Below are 25,011 nucleotides of genomic sequence, written 5' to 3' on the forward strand. Positions count from 1 at the left end.
GTTCACTGTCATGATATGACATGCAGTGCAAAGGGTTAATAACTCAACTTCACATTTTACAAAATTATGCCCCTTTTTCAACTTAGGAGTTTTTGGTTAAATTCCTATATGTAAGCTGGTATCTCAGTACCCACTAATGGGAATGGATTGAAACTTCACATACTTGTCCACTGTCATGAGCTGATAAGCACTATGCAGGTTCCATAACCCTATTTTGCTTTTTTACTAAAATATGTCCCGTTTTTGACTTTCGTATTCATTCAATCGACAAGGCTGTTGAATAGTCGAGCATTGCTGTCCTCCGACAGCTCTTGTTTGAATGCTGATCGGGGTGATCGGGTTTTGGCTTCCTAATCAGGATAATCCCGATTGAATCGGGAGGGTTGGGAAACATGCATTAAAGCTAACTACTAATCCCCAATGATAACATGATTCCCGCCGAAACGCGAGGACGAGTCTATTTCATGATAACTGATGAAATAATAATTCATAATGTTTACCCATTACTATGTGTGTGGCAACATAGCTCAGTTGGATAAACTGCAACAACAATTGGATATAAGCAACTCGTTTTGTGGGTTCGAATCTTCATGAGTTTTTTTTTTTTTCAGATTTGTTTTTTTTTTCTATTCGTTTTCATTTTTGTTTCATTATTTTTGTGTCTTTTTTTGATGGTTTGAATTTGTATATATGTCTTTATATAACACAATAGTATGTTCATTATTTGCATGGTTTGAGTGCATGCATTTAATCAATATCATCTTTTATATATAATAAACTACTTTGATCTACCATATCGGCTTTAGATACATCTCTGTCGTATTGTCACACCGCTCATGAAGGAAACTTAATTTTTATGCAAAAGTGAAATAAAAATTAATTCTCAATGCTGAGTTTCGAACCCACATGGCAAAAGATCTGCTGAACATGGACAGTATGCTTTACCACTGAGCTAATTTGTAATTGGAACAAAATCTAGAAATATTTAGATTGTAACATGCTAGAAAAAATTCTGAATTCCCTATGTTCCATTTTAATCTATTTATAGTCATGTTTGTAAATATCAAGTTATCATTGGGGCTAACAACTGTTTCTGTTAAGCTATTAAATGTAGATACAGAGGCACATAGGATTTGTGAAATCAGTGGGAGGTGACATGCCATACTGGTCAAAATCATGAAAGGGCTTTGGTTCAGACCAGCAGATTTACATAACTGTGAAATCATTCATAGTTGCAGGAGACTAATTTTCATGGTTGAGTCAATCTACAAAATTTAACACTTACCCTGCTAAATTCCTATAATGAACTTGTCCATCTTTCAATTTGGAAAGTACCATTAACTGTTAAAAGGGGTGCTTACCAAAAAGATACTGACTTAATGGCGAACAGTGCAGATCTTGATCAGACTGCATGGATGTGCAGGCTGATCATGATCTGCACTGGTCGCAAAGGCAGAATCAGTCGTGTCCAGCATGATAAGGGTTAATCCAAATGCACAAACAAAATTCCCAATTATTGTATTTTTTGAAATTTGAAATCCCTGAATTCATGTCTGTTTTGCTGAAACCACGAAATTTTATGCCCACAAAATGTAATAATTACACAGTATACAGGAAGGTGTATCATGAAAAGAGGGGGGAAAATGCAAGGCACAAAAATAAAAGAATCAAAATACTTTGATAAAATTTTTGTATTGTGTACATCTTAGATATTTTGGACAAATTAATTACTGTACAACTGATATTAAAGTGACACCATTTTGTCTGTTTACAATCTAGATAATGTATTTATTTCTCAAAGATAGATTATGCTTATATTAAAGCATGGGAAAAGTTATTTTTTGCTGTAAATTATGAATGAAATGTCAGATTTTAAGAAATAACAACTGCATACTCAACATCATTTTATAGTATTTACTTTGTACCATTTTCTGTTTTTTTTATTTCGTTGGCCAGTAAAACTTATAAGAAAAAAACTTCAAGATATGAAAATGTGACTATGAATTTCATGACTTTTTAAAGGTAAAACCTCAGGCAATACTTGGTTGAATACATGTTCTGCTGACCGGAAACAGATCTGAACAATTCTTATCTATATTTATAAAAAAGACACATGTTAAAATATTGTTACTGTTTGATCGCATCAGCAAGTCTATCCCAGAACTGTTGCAAATGATTCTGGTTGTCATCTGGATATTCAAGATATGTTTTCTGGCTAATAATGTCAATGATTTCAAGGGGTAGGCCAGAAGTTGGAACCTCTTCCTTCATAAGGATGCAGACGACATCTCGTCCAGTCTTGATACCTTCCATTCTAGCCATGTTCATCTCATAGCAACACCACTTGCTTCGCAGGAAATTTCTAGACATGATTATCAGTGTTTTACGCGATGTTGTAATAGCATGCATGATGTTGTCATTTACAAAATTTCCAGCTCTGAAGTCACGATCATGCACTAGTAGATTAAGTCCACGATTGTTTTCAAGTTCAGGAACTAGGTGACGACGTACAAAAGTGCCTTCACTGTCAGCATAAGAAACAAAAACGTCATTTTGGAAGTCTGCTTCTTCAGTATTTACAGGACTATATCCTTTAAGTTTGAATTTTGCGGAGTAATACATGTAACGCAGATTCCATCTGTAGCGATATGCCAACCCAGCAGCCACTGTAATTAGCCCTGAAAGAATGGCCAGACATGTAGCAAGAATTACTATGAAATAGTTAGCACACTCTTTTGTTAAAGATCTGCTTATCATATCCACATGGACTAAGTTTCCATGGGTGCCGTTGTCAAATTTGCATTTATATTCATCATAGTCAGTAAAATTCACATTTGTTTCTGAAAACCATTTTAGCAGATCTAAATTCTTGCAGTTGCAGCTGAAAGAGTTATTAACCAAATTGACAGAAAATGAACCAGTGGAAGCAAGCCTGTCCCAATGTTGGCGAACATTTTCATCAATGGTGACAATTTGATTTCCTCTCAAATCAACCAGTCTAAGTTTAGACATATGATCCATATTCCAGCTGATGATATCTAATTGATTTGATTGTAGATATAACTCACGAAGGCTTTTTAATCCTTTGAAAATGGTTGGCGGCAGGAATTTAATTTTATTGTCAGTCATGTGGAGTACCTTTAATTTTGCCAGTTTGCCGAATATTATCCCATCACTATCTGTACTAAGTGGAAATCCGAGAAAGTTTCCAGAGATGTACAAAAGCTGAAGTTTTGGAAGGTAGTGAAAAAAGTCTAACGAAATTCTCTCGCAGTAGTTCCATTGCATATTTAGATATGTCAGTTCATTTAATCCAACAAGCGGTCCTTTCCAGTACCAAAATGTGTTCATATTCAGTGATAAGTTTTGTAATTTGTTTTCACAGAAACAGAGAGGTCGAACCACTGTGCGAATTTTTAAGTTGCTCAAATCTGCAACAGTTAAATTGGGTGGGAGTGGCAGTGGTATAATACTTGTGGAAATGTTTTTACAACTTCTGCACTTGTCTCCAAAATACTTTAATAATAGTATTTTGCTGAGATCTTGTATGTTAGCTTTAGGTACAGGCTGACTTATATCTGTGTCTTTTCCCGATAAAATTTCCTTTCTTAGGAACTGAAGGGATCTTTTTTGTTTGTTATGGTCTGCAAACATGTTAACTATTTCAGCCAAAGTCATATGTTTAAACAGTTCTTTAAAACTGTGATTGACTCTTTGTGAAGCAATTAGAAAATTTTTTAGATTTGCAAACAAATTATGAAATGCTATATCTATCACTATTTGGATAACGTACTCTCCGAGCATAAGTTTATTGTCTTTCAATGATAAACCAATCAGACTGCGAGGGATGTAGCGGACAGCCTTGCTTTCAAACAGTGCAAGTCGGTTAGAGTCTAAAAAAATATACTTCAGTGAAGTATTATGTAGATATCTTAAGTTTTCATCAGTAAGTATAGTGCAGTCACCAAATGTTGCATGAATTTTTATTAAAGCCAGTTTCTGAATATTAGTAAATTGTAAGCCATAAGAAATGTTCGCAAAACTTTTGAATTCAAGCTCTTCGTTATGGGACAGGTTTAGTGTTTCAAGTTTTGGTATTTCGATGAAGCTCTGATTTTGGATGGATTTTAGTTTGCAGCCTTGTATTGTGAGATCAGTTAAGTTTGGCAAATTCTTAAACATGTTGCGGGAGACCTGTGTAATATTACATCTTTGTACTCCACCGAGTTGAAGGATTTTTAGGAACTTGAGTTTAAGGAACTGTTCATTAAATGGTTGATTTGGCAGACCGTCCATAGCCAAGTGTTGAAGTGCCTTTAAATATGTCAAAGACTTTATTGGGTACCTTTCGTCTTTTGAGATATCTGGTAAATGTTGTTGAAGATTTATCGCTGTCAAATAGGTCATTGGTTTGAATGTTTCAGAATGTATTGAAGTATTCATATACCGTATCTGATTCATTTCCAAATTCAAAACTTCGAGGTTTTCTAATCCTTTGAAGACGTTTTGCCCAAGCTGACTTATTGTGTTGAACGATAAGTCCAAAAAAGTCATGTTTGTGTAGTTCATAAAGATGTTGTCAGGAATTGAAGAAATAAAATTCATTGTTAATACAAGCTGTGTAGTATTGAGAGGCAAGTTGGTCGGAATATTTGTCAGATTTCTTTCCTTGCAGTCAACTTGTAGTCCCTTTGCAGAGGGGAGTTCAAAGCAAGAGCATTGGGGGATATCTGAGCAGACTTTGGCTGAATTCAAAGTAGTTTGTCCATTGTTTGGAATAAATATCTTCATGTCATTCCTTAACATTTCTGATATGCCATCACTTCCTTTTTCTGAACATATCCATAATGTTACAATAATGAGGAAGATCATACTCATTTTATCCATTTTCAGTGTCTGATCAGCTTCTCTTTTTTTATCAATTTAAGCATATTAATTGGCATATTGCTTGTTGGTCTGAAATTAAAAAAAAAAAATTTAAATTAGAAAAATGTAAAATATTCATTTTTTGTTAGACCTTTATAGATTAATTGCTATATTTTCTTCAAAGTTTTTCTTAAAATGAGGAGTATTTTGTTTTTAGCATGGCTATTTGAAGAATAAAGAAGGCTCCCTTAGTGTCCAAATCTATGTTGATTTTTACAGAAAGAAGATCATTATCTTCTTTATTATGTCTCCCACCACACAGTAGTGTGGGAGACATATTGATTTACTCCTGTCTGTGTGTGTGTCTGTCTGTCACTGAGCTTGTCCACACTCTTAAGTCGAACATTTCTCATCCGATCTTCACAAAACTTGAACAAAATGTGTTTGACCATAAGACCTCGGCCAAGTTTGATAACTAGCCAAATCGGCCAAGTCACTTCGGAATTATGGCACTTGAACATCATAATTACCAGCAACTACCGGTGCAGCATTGTAGACCGGTAACTCCAACATGTAAGTACCATTAGGCCACAAACAGTATACAAAGACAGGCTTACTAATTAGGCAGTTTTGGGAGGCATGCGCTTTTCTCAAAAGCACCTCTAGTTTATAACTTAGAATCTTCACTTGAAACTTGTTGTGCTTTCTTATAGTGACAATATCTGTAAGTGTGACAAGTTGCATTATACAGCCTGCAATATGTTCTAAACTATGTCTCTTTTTAACTTTTGGTTAAAGTTCTTATAAAGATTATCTTCTTCATTTTCTAAGATACATTTTGTATTCAATTAAAATTGCAGGACTTGCTCATAGTGACTATGTACATTACTGTGACAAGATGCATAACTCTACATGCAGTATTTCCAGATTTATGCCCCGCTTTAAATTAGAAATTATGGTGAAAGTTTTTCAAAGAGTGTACTTCCATGTTTTGAACCATTGCAGATACTTCATTTAAACTTCACTGTGATCTTCCAGGTAATAATATAAGCTTTTGGCATCAAAGCTCAACACTTGTATGAATTTTAACAAAATTATACCTTGTCTTAGACTTCAAAAAATCTGGGTTGAAGTTTGCAATACAGATTGCTTTCTCCAAAATCAGTGCAGATATTGCATTGCAACTTTATACAAGTTTAATTGAGGTGGATAAAACATAGTGAAAGGCTCATGGCCCATAACTCTGAATTGTATTTTGGCAGTTATGCCCATTTTGTGGATTTGGAAATGCAAGTTAAAGTTTTGCATGGAAATTACTATTTCCAAAACTAATCCAGATACTTCACACAGATGTTCGGTGATCACAGAATCAAGTCCAATAACTCTTACATGAATTGCAACAAAATTTTCTTCCTTTCTAGATCTAGTTAGAATATTCTTACCTATATTTTGCATGCTAGTCACCATCTGCAAAAGTAATACAGATATTAATTGGAAAATTCACACAGTTATTATAACTTATATTGAGTAAAAAATTAAGTTTATATGACCAAATCTAGTAATTTTGACTTGTGTTTTTACAAAATTATGCTGCTTTGTACACTTAGGAAGTCACAGTTTATGTTTTGTGTGCAAGTCAGTATCTCCAAAACATTTTCATATGCCGGTTGATTTAAAACTTTGCATAGTTTCTTAATTCCACAATATACATATTCCCAGATAAAAACAAAACAAGCCTTTGATGTCATGAGTCTGCTCTTGTTTTTTATCTGATAATTGATAGTATCCTTCTTTAAAACACAAAAGTTAAGAGCTAAAATTAGAAAATGAAATATATTAGCAGACTTTATTCTTGCATTCAGATTTAATTACATTGATTGATTGAAATAAATTTACAGATAATTGCAAGAAAAAAATACATACCGTAATTATTTTTAAAAAAAAGTGTCTTTTACTTACAACAGAAGCATCTGTTGCGTAATAAATAAATATGATAGTAACTACTTACCAGCTCAAGTATAACTGCTTCTTTAATATAATATTTGTGTTCAGATGTGAGCAGTTAGCCTACAAACCCAAATATAATACATTCAGTAACATCTTATCAGTATTTATAATGTTGTAGGCAACCAAATTGCATGCTCTCTTAATTAAACCTGATTTATCATCCTTGATCAAGTGTTTGTTCTTTAACCTTTGAATCAGTTACTTAAGATATTTAGATAAAGATCGAGGAAAAAATCATCTTAAGGCTATAATGAATTAATTCCTAGATTATCATCCAAATTTTGGTTAAAACGGGTGGGGGTGGGGGGATTTTATTTTTAGCTCGACTATTCGAAGAATAGGGGAGCTATCCTACGCGCCCCAGCATCGGCATGAGCGTTAGAGTGAGCGTCACACAAATGTTAAAGTTTGCGTACCACCCCAAATATTTTCAAAGTCCATTGAGATATTGCTTTCATATTTTGCATACTTGTTTACAATCATGACCCCAGTCATTTAAAAGGAGGAGGCAACTCTATCAAGCATTTTGACTGAATTATGGCCCCTTTTCGACTTAGAATAAATGTTAAAGTTTGCTTACCACCCCAAATATTTTCAAAGTCCATTGAGATAATGCTTTCATATTTTGCATACTTGTTTACCATCTTGACCCCAGTCTGTTTAAAGGAGGAGGCAACTCTATCAAGCATTTTGACTGAATTATGGCCCCTTTTTGACTTAGAATAAATGTTAAAGTTTGCATACCACCCCAAATATTTTCAAAGTCCATTGAGATATTGCTTTCATATTTTGCATTCTTGTTAACCATCATGACCCCAGTCTGTAAAAAGGAGGAGGCAACCCTATCAAGCATTTTGACTGAATTATGGCCCCTTTTCGACTTAGAATAAATGTTAAAGTTTGCGTACCACCCCAAATATTTTCAAAGTCCATTGAGATATTGCTTTCATATTTTGCATACTTGTTTACCATCATGACCCCAGTCTGTAAAAAGGAGAAGGCAACTCTATCAAGCATTTTGACTGAATTATGGCCCCTTTTCGACTTAGAGTATGCTTATTGTAATGTTAAAGTTTTACTCATTGCTTATATTATACTATCAAGCACTGAGAATAGTCGAGCGCGCTGTCCACTGACAGCTCTTGTTTATTTTTAAAACAAATGTACACAGAGGTTCCATTTGACACGGACTTGGGATTTTGACTCTTGAAATTAGCAAAAGTGTACATGCAGACTCCTAGGATTTCAGCTGAAGGATCCTTTTCATCAACATGAGATTTATTTCAGTTTAAACTCACAAAATGAAGCCTTATATATTCAAAATGACAGCTATTTATACATAAATCGAACCCCAGAGTACAAGTCAAGACAAATGGCAAAAACAGAATAAAGTAAAAAGAAACTTGTAGACTTTAATTTTTAGCTCGACTATTCAAAGAATAGGGGAGCTATCCTACTCGCCCCGGGGTCGGCATGAGCGTTAGCGTTAGCGTGAGCGTCACACTAATGTTAAAGTTTGTGTACCACCCCAAATATTTTCAAAGTCCATTGAGATATTGCTTTCATATTTTGCATACTTGTTTACCATCATGACCTCAGACTGTAAAAAGGAAGAGGAAACTCTATCAAGCATTTTGACTGAATTATGGCCCCTTTTAGACTTAGAATAAATGTTAAAGTTTGCGTACCACCCCAAATATTTTCAAAGTCCATTGAGATATTGCTTTCATATTTTGCATACTTGTTTACCATCATGACCCCAGTCTGTAAAAAGGAGAAGGCAACTCTATCAAGCATTTTGACTAAATTATGGCCCCTTTTCGACTTAGAATAAATGTTAAAGTTTGCGTACTACCCCAAATATTTTCAAAGTCCATTGAGATATATTGCTTTCATATTTTGCATACTTGTTTACCATCATGACCCCAGTCTGTAAAAAGGAGGAGGCAACTCTACCAAGCATTTTGACTGAATTATGGCCCCTTTTCGACTTAGAATAAATGTTAAAGTTTGCGTACTACCCCAAATATTTTCAAAGTCCATTGAGATATATTGCTTTCATATTTTGCATACTTGTTTACCATCATGACCCCAGTCTGTAAAAAGGAGGAGGCAACTCTACCAAGCATTTTGACTGAATTATGGCCGCTTTTTGACTTAGAATAAATGTTAAAGTTTGCGTACCACCCCAGATGTTTCAAAGTCCATTAAGATATTGCTTTCATATTTTGCATACTTGTTGAATTATGGCCCCTTTTCGACTTAGAATATGCTTATTGTAATGTTAAAGTTTTACTCATTGCTTATATTATACTATCAAGCACTGAGAATAGTCGAGTGCGCTGTCCACTGACAGCTCTTGTTACTCTCATATTACATTTATCAACAATTCAACATTCTATTTAGAAGCTGGATCGACCTGCGTCTTTGATGAACCCACTTAGTTTTCTCGAAAATAAAACTAGTAAAATTATTCTAAAATCTGGATATCCAAATTTGTCTGTGCGGATACTGTTAAGCTTTTGTAAACATTGCCCATATCTCCAGTTTAAAGGATGTGTTTGACAAATTATGGTGATGCAAAGACAGTTTAACAGCATTTAACAGTAATTATCGCATAGTGCGGCAATTTTTCTTTGATCTTTACAGTATGTTAAACATGGTAACACACATTATTACTACAAAATCTGTGCTGATATTTTACAAAGCTGTTACGATATATATCAACATGGAAATCTCTATGGAGTTCCAATAGAAAGAAACTGTTGTGATATATATCAACACAGGAAAACTGTTCCGATATATATCGCAACACTTTTTCTCTTACCATGGCCAGGTCCTATCGAGGGAGTATATTTTTTTCCTTTCAAAGCAAAGATGATTTTAGCTCCAATTTACAGTTCACAGAGAAAGAATTATCACAAACACCTACATTTATAAAGTAAAAGAATAAATATTAAACTAGAATATTTCAAAGACTCGATAGTTATTGCCAAATTCAGAAATTATACATGAAATCTGAGTTTTCTCAAATGTTTCTTTTTCTTTGTTTTTTTGGGTTTTTTTACAAACAAACCAAGTTTTACAATATGTTTTATTTGGCCAATGAAATGCAAAGATTTAAAACCAATGCAAAAATCTGTTGGATACTCTTATCTGGGGAACACATTTTCTAAAACAGAAGTTTTAGTGTTTCAGTCAGCGAGGCGCAGAAAGGGAATCAAAAGTGTAAAAATAATAATAAGTAAATTTAAATGAAAATACTATAAAAAATTTAATGATAAAACTATGCAATAAAACAGTTATAATATGTAATGCTCGTGTGTTACAAGGATATATCAGAGCTAGGGGTACATCTCGGTATTTTTCTCTGCACATATCTGTCTCGGCCTACCGGCCTTGATGATATGTGCAGAGAAAAATACCGAGATGTACCACTAGCTCTGATATATCCTCGTAACACACTCTCACACATACTGTAACTATTACCTGATATTAATATTTACCTTGACATATTCTCTTCCTAAAATTATTTAAGAGAACTGTTTATCAAAATCGGCACCACGGTAATCTACTTTCGATTTCAAAAACTTGTAGAAAAAGGTAGGGCCAATATATTTTCTGATCTAGGTAAATTTGATTGTAATTGATTTTTATTGATAAAAATTAAATACCTGTTTCAGTTGTGACACATTAATAAACACCTGGCTTTTTTATATCATGCAATAAACAACAATCAACACAGGTAAATAGGTGTGAAAATATCCGAAAACTGTTATTCGTTATTAATAATTAGCAAGGATAAATTAATGTAAAGGAGTGAATCTTTTTTTAGCTCAGGTGAGTTTTTCTGATCGCTCAATGTCTGTCGTCTGTCTGTCGCCTGTCATCTGTTGTCCGTCAACATTTAGCTTGTGTATGCGATAGAGGCTGTATTTTTCAATTGATCTTTATGTATTTTGGTCAGAATGATTACCTTGATAAAAACTAGGACGAGCTCGAAAATGGGTCATCTGGAGTCAAAAACTAGGTCACTAGGTCAAATCAAAGAAAAACCTTGTGTATGCGATAGAGGCTGTATTTTTCAATTGATCTTCATGATTTTTTGTCAGAATGATTACCTTGATGAAATCTAGGCCGAGCTCGAAAATGGGTAATCTCCGGTCAAAAATTAGGTCACTAGGTCAAATCAAAGAAAAACCATGTGTATGCGATAGAGGCTGTATTTTTCAATTGATCTTCATGAAAATTGGTCAGAATGATAACCTTGATGAAATCTAGGTCAAGTTCGAAAATGGGTCATCTTGGTTTAAAAACTAGGTCACTAGGTCAAATCAAGGAAAAACCTTGTGTATGCAATAGAGGCTGTATTTTTCAATTGATCTACATGAATTTTGGTCAGAATGATTACCTTGATGAAATCTAGGTCAAGTTCGAAAATGGGTCATCTGGGCTCAAAAACTAGGTCACTAGGTCAAATCAAAGAAAAACCTTGTGTATGCAATAGAGGCTGTATTTTTCAATTGATCTACATGAATTTTGGTCAGAATGATTACCTTGATGAAATCTAGGTCAAGTTCGAAAATGGGTCATCTGGGATAAAAAACTAGGTCACTAGGTCAAATCAAAGAAAAACCTTGTGTATGCAATAGAGGCTGTATTTTTCAATTGATCTACATGAATTTTGGTCAGAATGATTACCTTGATGAAATCTAGGTCAAGTTCGAAAATGGGTCATCTGGGCTCAAAAACTAGGTCACTAGGTCAAATCAAAGAAAAACCTTGTGTATGCGATAGAGGCTGTATTTTTCAGTTGATCTTCATGAATTTTGGTCAGAATGATTGTTATGATGAAATCTAGATAAGTTCGAATATGGGTCATCTTGGGTCAAAAACTACGTCACGAGGTCAATTCAAAGAAAAAACAATGTGTATGCGATAGAGGCTGTATTTTTCAGTTGATCTTCATGAATTTTGGCCAGAATGATTGTTATGATGAAATCTAGATAAGTTTGAATATGGGTCATCTTGAGTCAAAAACTATGTCACGAGGTCAATTCAAAGAAAAAACAATGTGTATGCGATAGAGGCTGTATTTTTCAGTTGATCTTCATGAAATTTGGTCAGAATGATTGCCTTGATGAAATCCAGGTGGAGTTCCAATATGGGTCATCTTGGGTCTAAAACTAGGTCACTAGGTCAAATCAAAGTAAAACCTTGTGTATGCGATAGAGGCTGTATTTTTCAATTGATCTTCATGAAATTTAGTCAGAACAATTGCCTTGATAAAATCTAGGGTGAGTTCGAATATGGGTCATCTGGGGTCAAAAACTAGGTCACTAGGTCAAATCAAAGAAAAAACAATGTGTATGCAATAGAGGCTGTATTTTTCAGTTGATCTGCATGAAGTTTGGTCAGAATGATTGCCTTGATGAAATCTAGGTGGAGTTTGAATATGGGTCATCTTGGGTCAAAAACTAGGTCACTAGGTCAAATCAAAGAAAAATCTTGTGTATGCGATAGAGGCTGTATTTTTCAACTGATCTTCATGAGATTTGGTCAGAATGACTGCCTTGATGAAATCTAGGTGGAGTTCGAATATGGGTCATCTGGGATCAAAATCTAGGTCACTAGGTCATATCAAAGAAAATACTTGTTTAAACTTAGGAGACCACATTCTTGGTCCAATCCTAATGAAAATTGGCCAGAATATTTGTTTCCATGAAATCACTAGGTCAAACATGTTTACACTGTTATGGTGTGTTTCTCAGGTGAGCAACCTAGGGCCATCTTGGCCCTCTTGTGTTTTTTTTTTTCGTTGTTTGATTTTTTTTTCATATCAGGAGATTTGGACATCGGGGTGATCTTGTTTTACATCCAGAATCGGGAGAAACCCGACGGGATCGGGAGAGGTGGGACGACTCAAAATATTGTTACATCTGTTTTTTTTTTTCCTTTTTAATTAATTTTTGAATAAATAGAAAGCAACTGTTTCAATGTTTTGGAATGGTATCATTCAAAATGACATGAGCTTCTCAATTCAAACAATAACAAAAGGTGTGATAGTCTTTTTGTTATGATCAAATAACCAGTAATTATCATTAATTAGCTTGTCACCTCGTGTCAATTTTAGTGTTCACAGTTTGATCTCGGTTAAAATAACCTCCATTTTTAGCTCCCCTGAGCATTGCTTAGGTGAGTTTTTCTGATCACTCGATGTCCGGCGTCTGTCTGTCATCTGTCTGTCTATCAACATTTAGCTTGTGTATGCAATAGTGGCTGTATTTTTCAACTGATCTTCATGAAATTTGGTCAGAATGATTACCTTGATGAAATATAGACAGAGTTCGAAAATGGGTCATCTGGGTTCAAAAACTAGGTCACTAGGTCAAATCAAAGAAAAACCTTGTTTATGCGGTAGAGGCTGTACTTTTCAATTAATTTTCATGAATTTTTGTCAGAATGATTACCTTGATGAAATCTAGGCAGAGTTCGAAAATGGGCCATCTGGGTTCAAAAACTAGGTCACTACATCAAATCAAAGAAAAACTTGTGTATGTGATAGAGGCTGTTTTTTAGCTCACCTGAGCAATGCTCAGGTGAGTTTTTCTGATCACTCAATGTCCGGCGTCTGTCGTCTGTCTGTCTCTCTGTCTGTCTCTCTGTCTCTCTGTCTGTCGTCTGTCAACATTTAGCTTGTGTATGCGATAGAAGCTGTATTTTTCAACTGATCTTCATGTAATTTGGTCAGAATGATAACCTTGATAACATCTAGACCAAGTTCGAAAATGGGTCATCTGGGGTCAAAAACTAGGTCACTAGGTCAAATCAAAGAAAAACCTTGTGTATGCGATAGAGGCTGTATTTTTCAATTGATCTTCATGAATTTTGGTCAGAATGATTATATTGATGAAATCTAGGCCGAGTTCAAAAATGGGTCATGTGGGGTCAAAAACTAGGTCACTAGGTCAAATCAAAGAAAAACCTCGTGTATGCGATAGAGGCTGTATTTTTCAATTAATCTTCATGAATTTTGGTCAGAATAATTACCTTGATGAAATCTAGGCCAAGTTTGAAAATGGGTCATCTGGGGTCAAAGACTAGGTAACTAGGTCAAATCAAAGAAAAACCTTGTGTATGCGATAGAGGCTGTATTTTTCAATTAATTTTCATGAATTTTGGTCAGAATGATTGCCTTGATGAAATCTAGGCCGAGTTCGAAAACGGGTCATCTGGGGTCAAAAACTAGGTCACTAGGTCAAATCAAAGAAAAACATTGTGTATGCCATAAAGGCTGTATTTTTCAATTAATCTTCATGAATTTTGGCCAGAATGATTGCCTTGATTTAGTCTAGGTCAAATTGGAATATGGGTCATCTGGGGTCAAAAAGTAGGTCACTAGGTCAAATCAAAGGAAAAGTTTGTATATGCGATAGAGGCTGTAATTTTCAATTGATCTTCCTGAAATTAAGTCAAAATGATAATCTTAATGAAATCTAGGCCGAGTTTGAAAATGGATCATTTTGGGTCAAAAATTAGGTCACTGGGTCAAATCAAAGAAAAACATTGTGTATGCAATAGAGGCTATATTTTCCAATTGATCTTCCTGAAATTAAGTCAGAATGATTTGCCTTGATAAAATCTAGGTCAAATTTGAATATGGGTCATCTAGGGTCAAAAAGTAGGTCACTAGGTCAAATCAAAGAAAAACCTTGTGCATGCGATAGAGGCTGTAGTTTTCAATTGATCTTCATGAAATTTGGTCAGAATGATAGCCTTGATGAAATCTAGGTCAAATTTGAATATGGGTCATCTTGGGTTAAAAATTAGGTCACTAGGTCAAATCAAAGAAAAACCTTGTGTATGCAATAGAGGCTGTATTTTTCAATTTATCTTAATGAAATTTAGTCAGAATTATTGCCTTGATAAAATCTAGGTTGAGTTTGATTATTGGTCATCTTGGGTCAAAAGTAGGTCACTAGATAAAATCAAAGAAAAACCTTGTGTATGCGATAGAGGCTGTGTTTTTCAATTGATCTTCATGAAATTTGGTCAGAATGATAACCTTGATGAAATCTAGGTCAAGTTTGAATATGGGTCATCTGGGGTCAAAAGGTAGGTCATTAGGTCAAATCAAAGGAAAACCTTGTGTATGCGATAGAGGGTGTTTTTTTTTTCAATTTATCTTCCTGGAAGTAAGTGAGAATGATTGCCTTGATGAAATCTAGATAGAATTTGAATATGGGTCATCTGTAGTCAAAAAATAGGTCACTAGGTTAGATCAAAGAAAAACCTGGTGTATCTGATAGAGGCTGTATTTTTCAATTGATCTTCATGAAATTTTGTCAGAATGATTGCCTTGATAAAATCTAGGTCAAGTTCGAATATGGGTCATCTGGGTTCAAAAACTAGGTCACTAGCTCAAATCAAAGAAAAAACTTGAGTATGCGATAGAGACGGTGTTCAATTGATCTTCATGAAATTTGGTCAGAAAGATAGCCTTGATGAAATTTAGGTCAAGTTCGAATATGGGTCATCTGGGGTCAAAAACTAGGTCACTAGGTCAAATCAAAGAAAATACTTGTTTTTGCCCCAATTTTAATGATAATTGGTCAGAATATTTTTTTTGATGAAACCACTGGGTCAAACATGTTTACACTGTTATTGTGTATTATGATGTGTTTCTCAGGTGAGCGACCTAGGGCCATCTTGGCCCTCTTGTTAGCTCATCTGATTTTTTGAAAAAAAATGATGAGTTATTGTCATCACTTGAGCGGTTGTCGGCGTCGGCGTCGGCGTCGGCGTCGGCGTTGCTTGGTTAAGTTTTATGTTTAGGTCAGCTTTTCTCCTAAACTATCAAAGCTATTGCTTTGAAACTTGGAATACTTGTTCACCATCATAAGCTGACCCTGTATAGCAAGAAACATAACTCCATCTTGCATTTTGCAAGATTTATGGCCCCTTTTGTACTTAGAAAATATCAGATTTCTTGGTTAAGTTTTATGTTTAGGTCAACTTTTCTCCTAAACTATCAAAGCTATTGCTTTGAAACTTGGAATACTTGTTCACCATCATAAGCAGACCCTGTACATCAAGAAACATAACTCCATCTTGCTTTTTGCAAGAATTATTGCCCCTTTTGGACTTAGAAAATCAGTTTTCTTGGTTAAATTTTATGTTTAGGTCAACTTTTATCCTAAACTAACAAAGCTATTGCTTTAAAACTTGCAACAGTTTTTCACCATCATAAGTGGACCCTGTACAGCAAGAAACATAACTCCATCCTGCTTTTTGCAAGAATGATGGCCCCTTTTGGACTTAGAAAATATCAGATTTCTTGGTTAAGTTTTATGTTTAGGTCAACTTTTTCTCTTGAACCATCAAAGCTATTGCTTTAAAACTTGCAACTGTTGTTCACCATCATAAGCTGACCCTGTAAAGCAAGCAACATAACTCCATCCTGCTTTTTGCAATAATTATTGCCCCTTTTGGACTTAGAAAAATCATTTTCTTGGTTGAATATTATGTTTAAGTCAACTTTTCTCATAAACTATCAAAGCTATTGCTTTAATACTTGCAACAGTTTTTCACCATCATAAGTGGACACTGTACATCAAGAAACATAACTCTATCCTGCTTTTTGCAAGAATGATGGCCCTTTTTAGACTTAGAAAATCATGGGTAGGACAATATTTCTATTATACAAAAAAAATCAGATGAGCGTCAGCACCCGCAAGGCGGTGCTCTTGTTTTTATAAGTATCCTAATATTTGTTATCTTTAATATTTCTTTCATCAAAATACATTTAAATTTATATGAAATTCATTTTGTTTGAAAGAAAAACTCGATCTTTTACGGGAGCGTAACGGCAATGTTAGATTTTAGCGTAGATAGTAAGCGCGAAGAGTAATTTCCCTTTATCAAAATGGCGAAAATCGGAAACAATATTTTTTAGCTCGACTATTCGAAGAATAGTCTAGCTATTCTACTCACCCTGGCGTCGGCGTCGGCGTCACACCTTGGTTAAGTTTTTGCATGCAAGTACATACAGCTATCATTTAAAGGCATATAGCTTTGAACTTATTTATTCTTTTTCTAGGTCAATTACCAACCTCATTGGGTCAAGTTCCATAACTCTAACATGTATTTTGAGCAAATTATGCCCCCTTTTGGACTTAGAAAATTCTGGTTAAAGTTTTACATGCAAGTTACTATCTCCAAAACTAATGCAGATATTGAATTGAAACTTCACATGTGTCTTCAGGGTTATAAAACTAGTTGATAGCACCAAGTCCCATAACTCTGACCTTCATTTTGGCCAAATTATGCCCCCTTTTGTACTTAGAAAATTTTGGTTAAAGTTTTGCATGCAAGTACATACAGCTATTACTAAAAGGCATATAGATTTGAAACTTATTTTTTCTTTTTCTAGATCAATTACCTACCTCACTGGGTCAAGTCCCATAACTCTGACATGTATTTTGGCCAAATTATGCCCCCTTTTGGACTTAGAAAATTCTGGTTAAAGTTTTGCATGCAAGTACATACAGCTATTACTAAAAGGCATATTGATTTGAAACTTATTTTTTCTTTTTCTAGATCAATTACCTACCTCACTGGGTCAAGTCCCATAACTCTGACATGTATTTTGAGCAAATTATGCCCCCTTTTGGACTTAGAAAATCCTGGTTAAAGTTTTGCGTGCAAGTACATACAGCTATTACTAAAAGGCATATTGATTTGAAACTTATTTTTTCTTTTTCTTGATCAATTACCTACCTCACTGGGTCAAGTCCCATAACTCTGACATGTATTTTGAGCAAATTATGCCCCCTTTTGGACTTAGAAAATCCTGGTTAAAGTTTTACATGCAAGTTACTATCTCCAAAACTAATGCAGATATTAAATTGAAACTTCACATGTGTCTTCGGGGTTATAAAACTAGTTGATAGAATCAAGTCCCATAACTCTGACATGTATTTTGGGCAAATTATGCCCCTTTTTGGACTTAGAAAATCCTGGTTAAAGTTTTGCGTGCAAGTACATACAGCTATTACCAAAAGGCATATAGCTTTGAAACTTATTTATTCTTTTTCTAGGTCAGTTACCAACCTCACTGGGTCAAGTTTCATAACTCTTAACATGTATTTTGAGCAAATTATGCCCCCTTTTGGACTTATAAAATTCTGGTTAAAGTTTTACATGCAAGTTACTATCTCCAAAACTAATGCAGATATGGAATTGAAACTTAACATGTTTCTTCGGGGTTATTAAACTAGTTGATAGCATCAAGTCCCATAACTCTGATACGCATTTTGGTCAAATTATGTCCTGTTTCGAACTTAAAACTCTTTTGATATTTAACATTTTGGGTAATAATTTCCTGCTTCTGTGACAATATTTCGAATAGTCGAGCTTGGCTGTCTTACGGACAGCTCTTGTTTTGGTTTTAAGTTGGAAAGTCGTCTATACCTGTGTGTCAAGGGGTTAAAAAAAAATCGCATTAACCATGGTATTTTGCGTACATTTTTGGTTCTTCTTTTTTTGAGAGAGAGAAATAAAAATGATTGGGGCGGCATAAAAAGGAGGGGGCGGGTGGGGATGATAATCTAGGAATTAATTTATTATGGCCTAAGGTTGCTAGATTAGCAGAGGTAAAAAAAAATAACCAGGAAATTATAGTGACATACTGACATACTTACTAGTGATGGGCCGACAATCGGCGACAATCGAATAATCGTCGGCGTTGCATTCATGAGCGCGATCGCCGACTTCACTTTTCCCTGACCGATTAATTACTTGGCACCCTAAACGGATAATTTAGTTGTTTCTGACCTTTTTCTTTCTGGTATTTACGGTTCTTTGGGACAATTACGCCAAGGGAAACCTTCATCCAAGTCTCGAAAGAAATTGAGATCACCTGTGATCACCCAGATTTTGGAAGGTATATGGCTTTTACAAAATCAAGCCGGTAAAACTATCAACTTAAACTCTTGACATTAGTATGGCAGTATGCATAGAATGCGAAAAACTTAGGCAAGCATATTAGCAAAGTTATTTCCAATTTTGATTTTGTGGGATTGAAATCATTCCAGTTGTTAACTAAGAATTAGATCTAATAAATCGTTAATACTTTTTTGCTCCAAATAATTTTAATTTAATAACACAATATCACTAGATAAGTCCCTGTTGAAATTAAGACGAGTATCTGATTTGAAGTTTACTGTCTTCACAAATATTTTACTGTTTATGGATACAATAGAAATATTTGATGTCTGTGTGGTTCATTTCTTAAGTAATGACATAAAACATACTCTGTGAGGTGAACTTATAGATATGCAACTAGACTAACCGATTATCCGATTATATCCGATTAATCGAATCGGTTGGCTTGTCCGATTATGCCTATTAATCGATTGGCAAATCTGATCGATTTGCCCATCACTAATACTTACATAATCATGCCATGACATATTTTTCTTGCATGTCTGAAAACCCCCACTAGTGTGGGTAAACTTTAGATTCAATTATTAATAGGTTCTTTATGTGAGGAGGAAGTTACACAGATTGCAGCAGCAAAAAATAACTTTCAATCTCTTTATAGAAAATTCCCTTTGAAGGAAACAGTTTGCATGCAACTAACTATCAAGCTATATCTCAGTTACATCTGTATGTATTTGACTGAAACTTCACACAAAGCTTCCGTGTCAACAAACCTACTGAAATAACCTAGTTTAATAGATAACTTTTGGTTAAATTGTATGCATAATATTATCCTTTTTATACTAAGAAAATTAGGTAAAAGTTTTGTCTGCAACAGTCAAGGTGTATTTCAGTAACAGCCAGTTGTATTGGATTGAAACTTAACACAATGTTTCTCAGTCATCAGATGTACAGTCATCAGATGTACTGAAATAATCTTGGTTGAATTTAGTACAAATTATGACCCTTTTATGACTGGACTGTTAGTTAAAGTTTTATGAGCAGCTGTCAAGCTGTACCTCAGAAACAAATATATTCATTGCTGTGAAGCTTCACACAAGGCCTACGAAACATCTAACCTACTGAAATAACCAAGGTACAAAACTCTTGGTTGAATCTAATGCAAGTTATGGCCCGTTTTTTACTTTGAAAATTTGGTTGAAATGTTATAATGGCTGTTATAAAATTTCAATTTGTTACTTTATAATAAAATAGCTTAGTTATGCAATGTCCTGTAATATTAGAACCGTTTTAAATCTGTGAAGGAAGCATGATTTACAGATCTAAGGAAGTTTTATATTAATCATTAAATGCAGACACTAACATTTGGTGGATCAAAAATGCAACAAATATAGAATATATGCTTTGTCACTGTGAACCCCCTCCATGGAAAAGATATGTATATACACTAAACTTTAGATGACATTCCAGAGTTTCCAAGGAAGCTTGTTTTTATTTCTTCCTACTGTGATTTTTGATAAGACACAGAAGAAGGGAGACATCCACAGAAGTGTGCATAGTCCAGTTCAGCAACTTCATTCCCCTATGTCAGAATCAGTTAATATTTGTACCCCCCAACAACAAAGTTGTAAGGGGGGGTATACTAGTTTCAGGTTGTCTGTCCGTCTGTCAGTCTGGCCGTCTGTCCGTAGACGCAATCTTGTGCGCACCATCTCTCCTTATCCCCTTGACAGAATTTAATGAAACTTCACACAAGTGATCAGTACCAACAGTAGTTGTGCATGGGGCATGTTAGGTTCTTTTAGAAAAAAAATTTGCAGAGTTATGGGACTTTGTTTTTTTGTTACTATACTATATACATAGACACAATCTTGTGCGTACCATCTCTCCTCATCCCCTTGACACAATTTAATGAAACTTCACACAAGTGATCAGTACCAACAGTAGTTGAGCATGGGACATGTTAGGTTCTTTTAGAAAAAAAAATTGCAGAGTTATGGGACTTTTGTTTTTTTGTTACTATACTATATACATAGACACAATCTTGTGCGCACCATCTCTCCTCATCCCACTGACACAATTTAATGAAACTTCACACAAGTGATCAGTAACAACAGTAGTTGTGCATGGGGCATGTTAGGTTCTTTCAGCAACAAAAATTGCAGGGTTATGGGACTTTGTTTCTTGTTAACATACTATTTACATACTGTCTGCATATGCAATCTTGTGTGTGCCTAATCTACCAAACCCTTACACACAATTTAATGAAACTTCACACAAGTGATCAGTACCAACCCTAGTTGTGCATGGTGCATGTTACATTCTTTTAGATAAATATTCTGCATAGTTATGGGACTTTGATTTTTGTTACTATACTGTATACATACAGTCTATATACATACAGTCCACATAATTATCTTGTGTGCGTCAAATTGCAAAGTACTGTGTCAGTGCATGAGGGGGGTACATTCATCACCTTTAGTGATAGCTCTAGTTGTGAATGTTTGTAGCTCAGGCTCTTGAAGATGTCAAATATTATCCGTTTTGTAGTTCAAGATTCACAGTTACTTTACTGTGTCTACTTTGTATGATTGTATTTGAATTAAACTATTCTGATAAATTTACAAAAAATATTTTGCAACCATTGAAGCATTCATTATTTCCATTCCTCTGTTCCTTTGGAATGAAAATTGAACCAAAGGGTTTTTCTAGTTTTTTTAGCTCACCTGAGCACAAAGTGCTCAAGGTGAGCTTTTGTGATCGACCTGTGTCCGTCATCCGTCGGCATTGTCGGCATCAACAATTTGACTGTTAACACTCCAGAGGTCACAATTTTGGCCCAATCTTAATGAAACTGGGTCAGAATGTTACCCTCAATAAAATCTTGGACGAGTTCGATATTGGGTCATCTGGGGTCAAAAACTAGGTCACCAGGTCAAATCAAAGGAAAAGCTTGTTAACACTCTAGAGGTCACAATTTTGGCCCAATTTTAATGAAACTTGGTCAGAATGTTACGGTCAATAAAATCTTGGACAAGTTTGATATTGGGTCATCTGGGGTCAAAAACTAGGTCACCAGATCAAATCAAAGGAAAGGCTTGTTAACACTCTAGAGGTCACAATTTGGACCCAATCTTTATAAAACTTGGTCAGAATGTTACCATCAATAAAGTCTTGGACGACTTTGATATCGGATCATGTAGGGTCAAAAACTAGGTCACCAGATCAAATCAAAGGAAAAACTTGTTAACACTGTAGAGGCCACATTTATGACTGTATCTTCATGAAACTTGGTCAGAACGTTAAGCTTGATTATCTATAGGTCAAATTTAAATCTGGGTCAGGTGGGGTCAAAAACTAGGTCACTAGGTCATTTCAAAGGAAAATCTTGTTAACACTCTGGAGGCCACATTTAAGACTGTATCTTCATGAAACTTAGTCAGAATGTTAATCTTGATGATCTTTAGGTCAAGTTCAATCTTGGTCATGTGGGGTCAAAAACTAGATCACAGGATCAAATCAAAGGAAAAGCTAGTTTACACTGTAGAGGCCACATTTATGACCGTATCTTAATGAAACTTGGTCAGAACGTTAAGCTTGATTATCTATAGGTCAAATTCAAATCTGGGTCACTAGGTCATGTAAAGGAAAAGCTTGTTAACACTCTAGAGGCCACATTTATGACTGTATCTTCATGAAACTTAGTCAGAATGTTAAACTTGGTGATATTTAGGTCAAGTTCGAATCTTGGTCATGTGGGGTCAAAAACTAGGTCACAGGGTCAAATCAAAGGAATAGCCATTTAACACTTTAGAGGCCACATTTATGACCATATCTTAATGAAACTTGGTCAGAATGTTAATCTTGATGATCTTTAGGTCAGAAGGTCAGGTGAGCGATACAGGGCCTTCATGGCCCTCTTGTTTTAGTGAAGCTATGGTGCATCTGCGGCCAAGTGGTAAGGGGTCTCTCATTGAATCACTTACCCTCCACCTCTATAGATTCAAGCCCCACATGAGTCTTCATGGAAAGATGCCATCTAGTTGGCATGCAGAGGCTTGTTATTTCTATCCAAGTGTGCATCAGTCACTATGATAATGTACTTGGGGGCTTTCTTTAAACACATTAAGCTTGAAAATTGCCATATGACTGAAATTTGCGGATGTGACTTAAAACAGAATACAGACGTTAACCTTTATATCCATAGCAACAACAGTTATGTCTAACTGATGGTTTATCTAAATTTCAGAATTATACCAGTATCTTGTTGAAATTTACACTGGTGCTCAGTCAAAGGCAGGAACCGACGCAGATGTTTACCTCTGTATCCATGGCAACAAGGGAGACACTGGTCTTAGACGTCTTATGGCTTCGAAAACAAATACTAACAAGTTTGAACAGGGAAATGTAAGAACAGTTTACATTTATTTACCTGGAAATTTTGAATAGAATAAAACAGAATGTGAACTGTATAGTGAAACTGGTTTTGTTTCTTTCAAATGTTGACTTCGTTTTTCAAATGCAGTGTTTTAACTTGCACTGACATTGATGGAAAATTAAGCTAAAACTGTGCAGAAGATTTGGTAAGATCTAACTTCTTACAAAGGTTCTTTGTATCTAAGGCGTAAAAAAAAAATTGTTCATTTCCGGTATCCAGACCTACCCTAAATTTTTGGCCCGACCCTAAATGTTTTTATGGCCTTGGAGAAATTTTTTCAACTTTTTTACAGAAAGTTGCAAAACTGCACTTTTTATGCTTTAAACATGCTCAATTATGTTAGAAATCAACTTACTGATGCTCTAAAGGCATAACCCCCTTGTTTGTATTCAATTTTTGACACAAAAATAATAACTGAAAAGCCTCCCTTGATAAAAAAAAAAATCAAAAAAAAAAAGTTTTTCCGACCTAACTACCCTAATTTTTTTGAGCATGTTACCGGAAACAAAGAATTTTTTTTTTAGGCCTAACCTGAAATTTAGTTCAGAATGTTGATGAATTAAATGTCCTTATCATGTGCCTCATCTTAAGGGGACGCATACTTTGAAATTAGAAAAAAGTGGGTGGGGTATGATAAAATTTACCTGCAAAAAAGTACAAGGTTTTGGTACATGAAATGGATACTGTTTCAACTATTATAAGTACACAAATGATTGCTCACTAAAATAAAAATGAGAAAACTGAAAGAAGAAAGTTATTGTTGAATTACATAAGACTTATTGTGTACATTCAAAGTCAACAATTAAGACTTTTTGGTGCGAAAATAATAGTGCTTCACCTTGTCCAAACATTTATCAATGTCCTACAGATTCTAATTTAGAGAAAGAATGTGAAATATGGTCAGTGTCTTGCTTTTCATTTCGCATATGTAAGCTAAAACACATTATTTAGTTTGTTTACAAAGTAGTGCATAAGAAAAGATACGGTGGTCAAGGAATGCCACATTCCAAAACTGAAAGAGTATATTCCCCTTAATACATTAAACATTTATCTTTACAGAAGTCTAGTGGCTTACAATAAGGGCCTAGAAATGTTGCCATTATTAATTTTTAACTTGGTATTCATGAACTACAATGCACTTAAATATCAAAACACATTCAACAAACTTTTGAAAATGTATTGTCTTAAAAATCCCTAAAATAAGGTATGAAATTTGGTTGAGAGGTCGAATCAATGTGTATATGTGGAAAAGTAACATTCTAATCTTGTTCACAAAAGTTACTAAACACAGCAGGCATGTCAATGATCAAAACTGGACGAATATACAGTTATCCTCACTTTAATGTCATTTATAATTTGTCCTTGAATTCTCCACCATACTTTTCATAACTCTGTTTGCACGAGTTGCACGAGAATGCTGTCATTCACGTAAAAAAATGGGGTCAAATAAGTTGTAAATGCAATATCATCTAAACGTAATTAATGGATTATGCTGTTCAAGATAAACTTTATCTCATAACGTAACGAACATGTATAATGTTGTAACAACAACTTTACTTACACTGATTTAAGTAGCAGTCGGTTTATAAGTGACTTTATTGATTCATTTTGTGTTTTGTTATTGTTGTCAAAAAGTATAACGGAAGTGCCTCACAACTGAAGCGGAAACCAGTTTGATGCGCAAAGTAGTCCAATGTAAGTAATATTTTTTGAAAAATGTCCACAGAAATTAATAATTTTCTAATATTAAAGACGAA

The 25,011-nt window shown here is 34.7% G+C and overlaps 2 protein-coding genes across 3 annotated transcripts in view; one reads left to right on the plus strand and one right to left on the minus strand.

The window, feature by feature from the left end:
- Window positions 1–25,011, plus strand: part of LOC123525919 (lipoxygenase homology domain-containing protein 1-like) — a 231,377-nt gene that overhangs the window by 176,426 nt on the left and 29,940 nt on the right. Inside the window, exon 65 of the mRNA XM_053537880.1 lies at window positions 23,066–23,223. Coding sequence (XP_053393855.1) covers window positions 23,066–23,223 — 158 coding nt within the window. The remainder of the gene's footprint in view (window positions 1–23,065; window positions 23,224–25,011) is intronic.
- LOC123525434 (toll-like receptor 4) lies at window positions 1,680–7,045 on the minus strand. 2 transcript variants are annotated; one of them, XM_045304476.2, is made up of 3 exons: window positions 6,875–7,045; window positions 6,309–6,333; window positions 1,680–4,956 (listed from the first exon to the last, which is right to left on the minus strand). In XM_045304476.2, exon 3 carries the CDS (start codon window positions 4,885–4,887, stop codon window positions 2,128–2,130), a length of 2,760 nt encoding a protein of 919 aa, XP_045160411.1. In that variant the 5' UTR covers window positions 4,888–4,956; window positions 6,309–6,333; window positions 6,875–7,045; the 3' UTR covers window positions 1,680–2,127. The 2 variants fall into 2 exon arrangements, with proteins under 2 accessions (XP_045160411.1, XP_045160412.1); XM_045304477.2 differs by lacking the exon at window positions 6,309–6,333.

Source organism: Mercenaria mercenaria, chromosome 3 (genome assembly GCF_021730395.1).
Source record: "Mercenaria mercenaria strain notata chromosome 3, MADL_Memer_1, whole genome shotgun sequence".
Classification (NCBI taxonomy): Eukaryota; Metazoa; Mollusca; class Bivalvia; order Venerida; family Veneridae; genus Mercenaria; species Mercenaria mercenaria.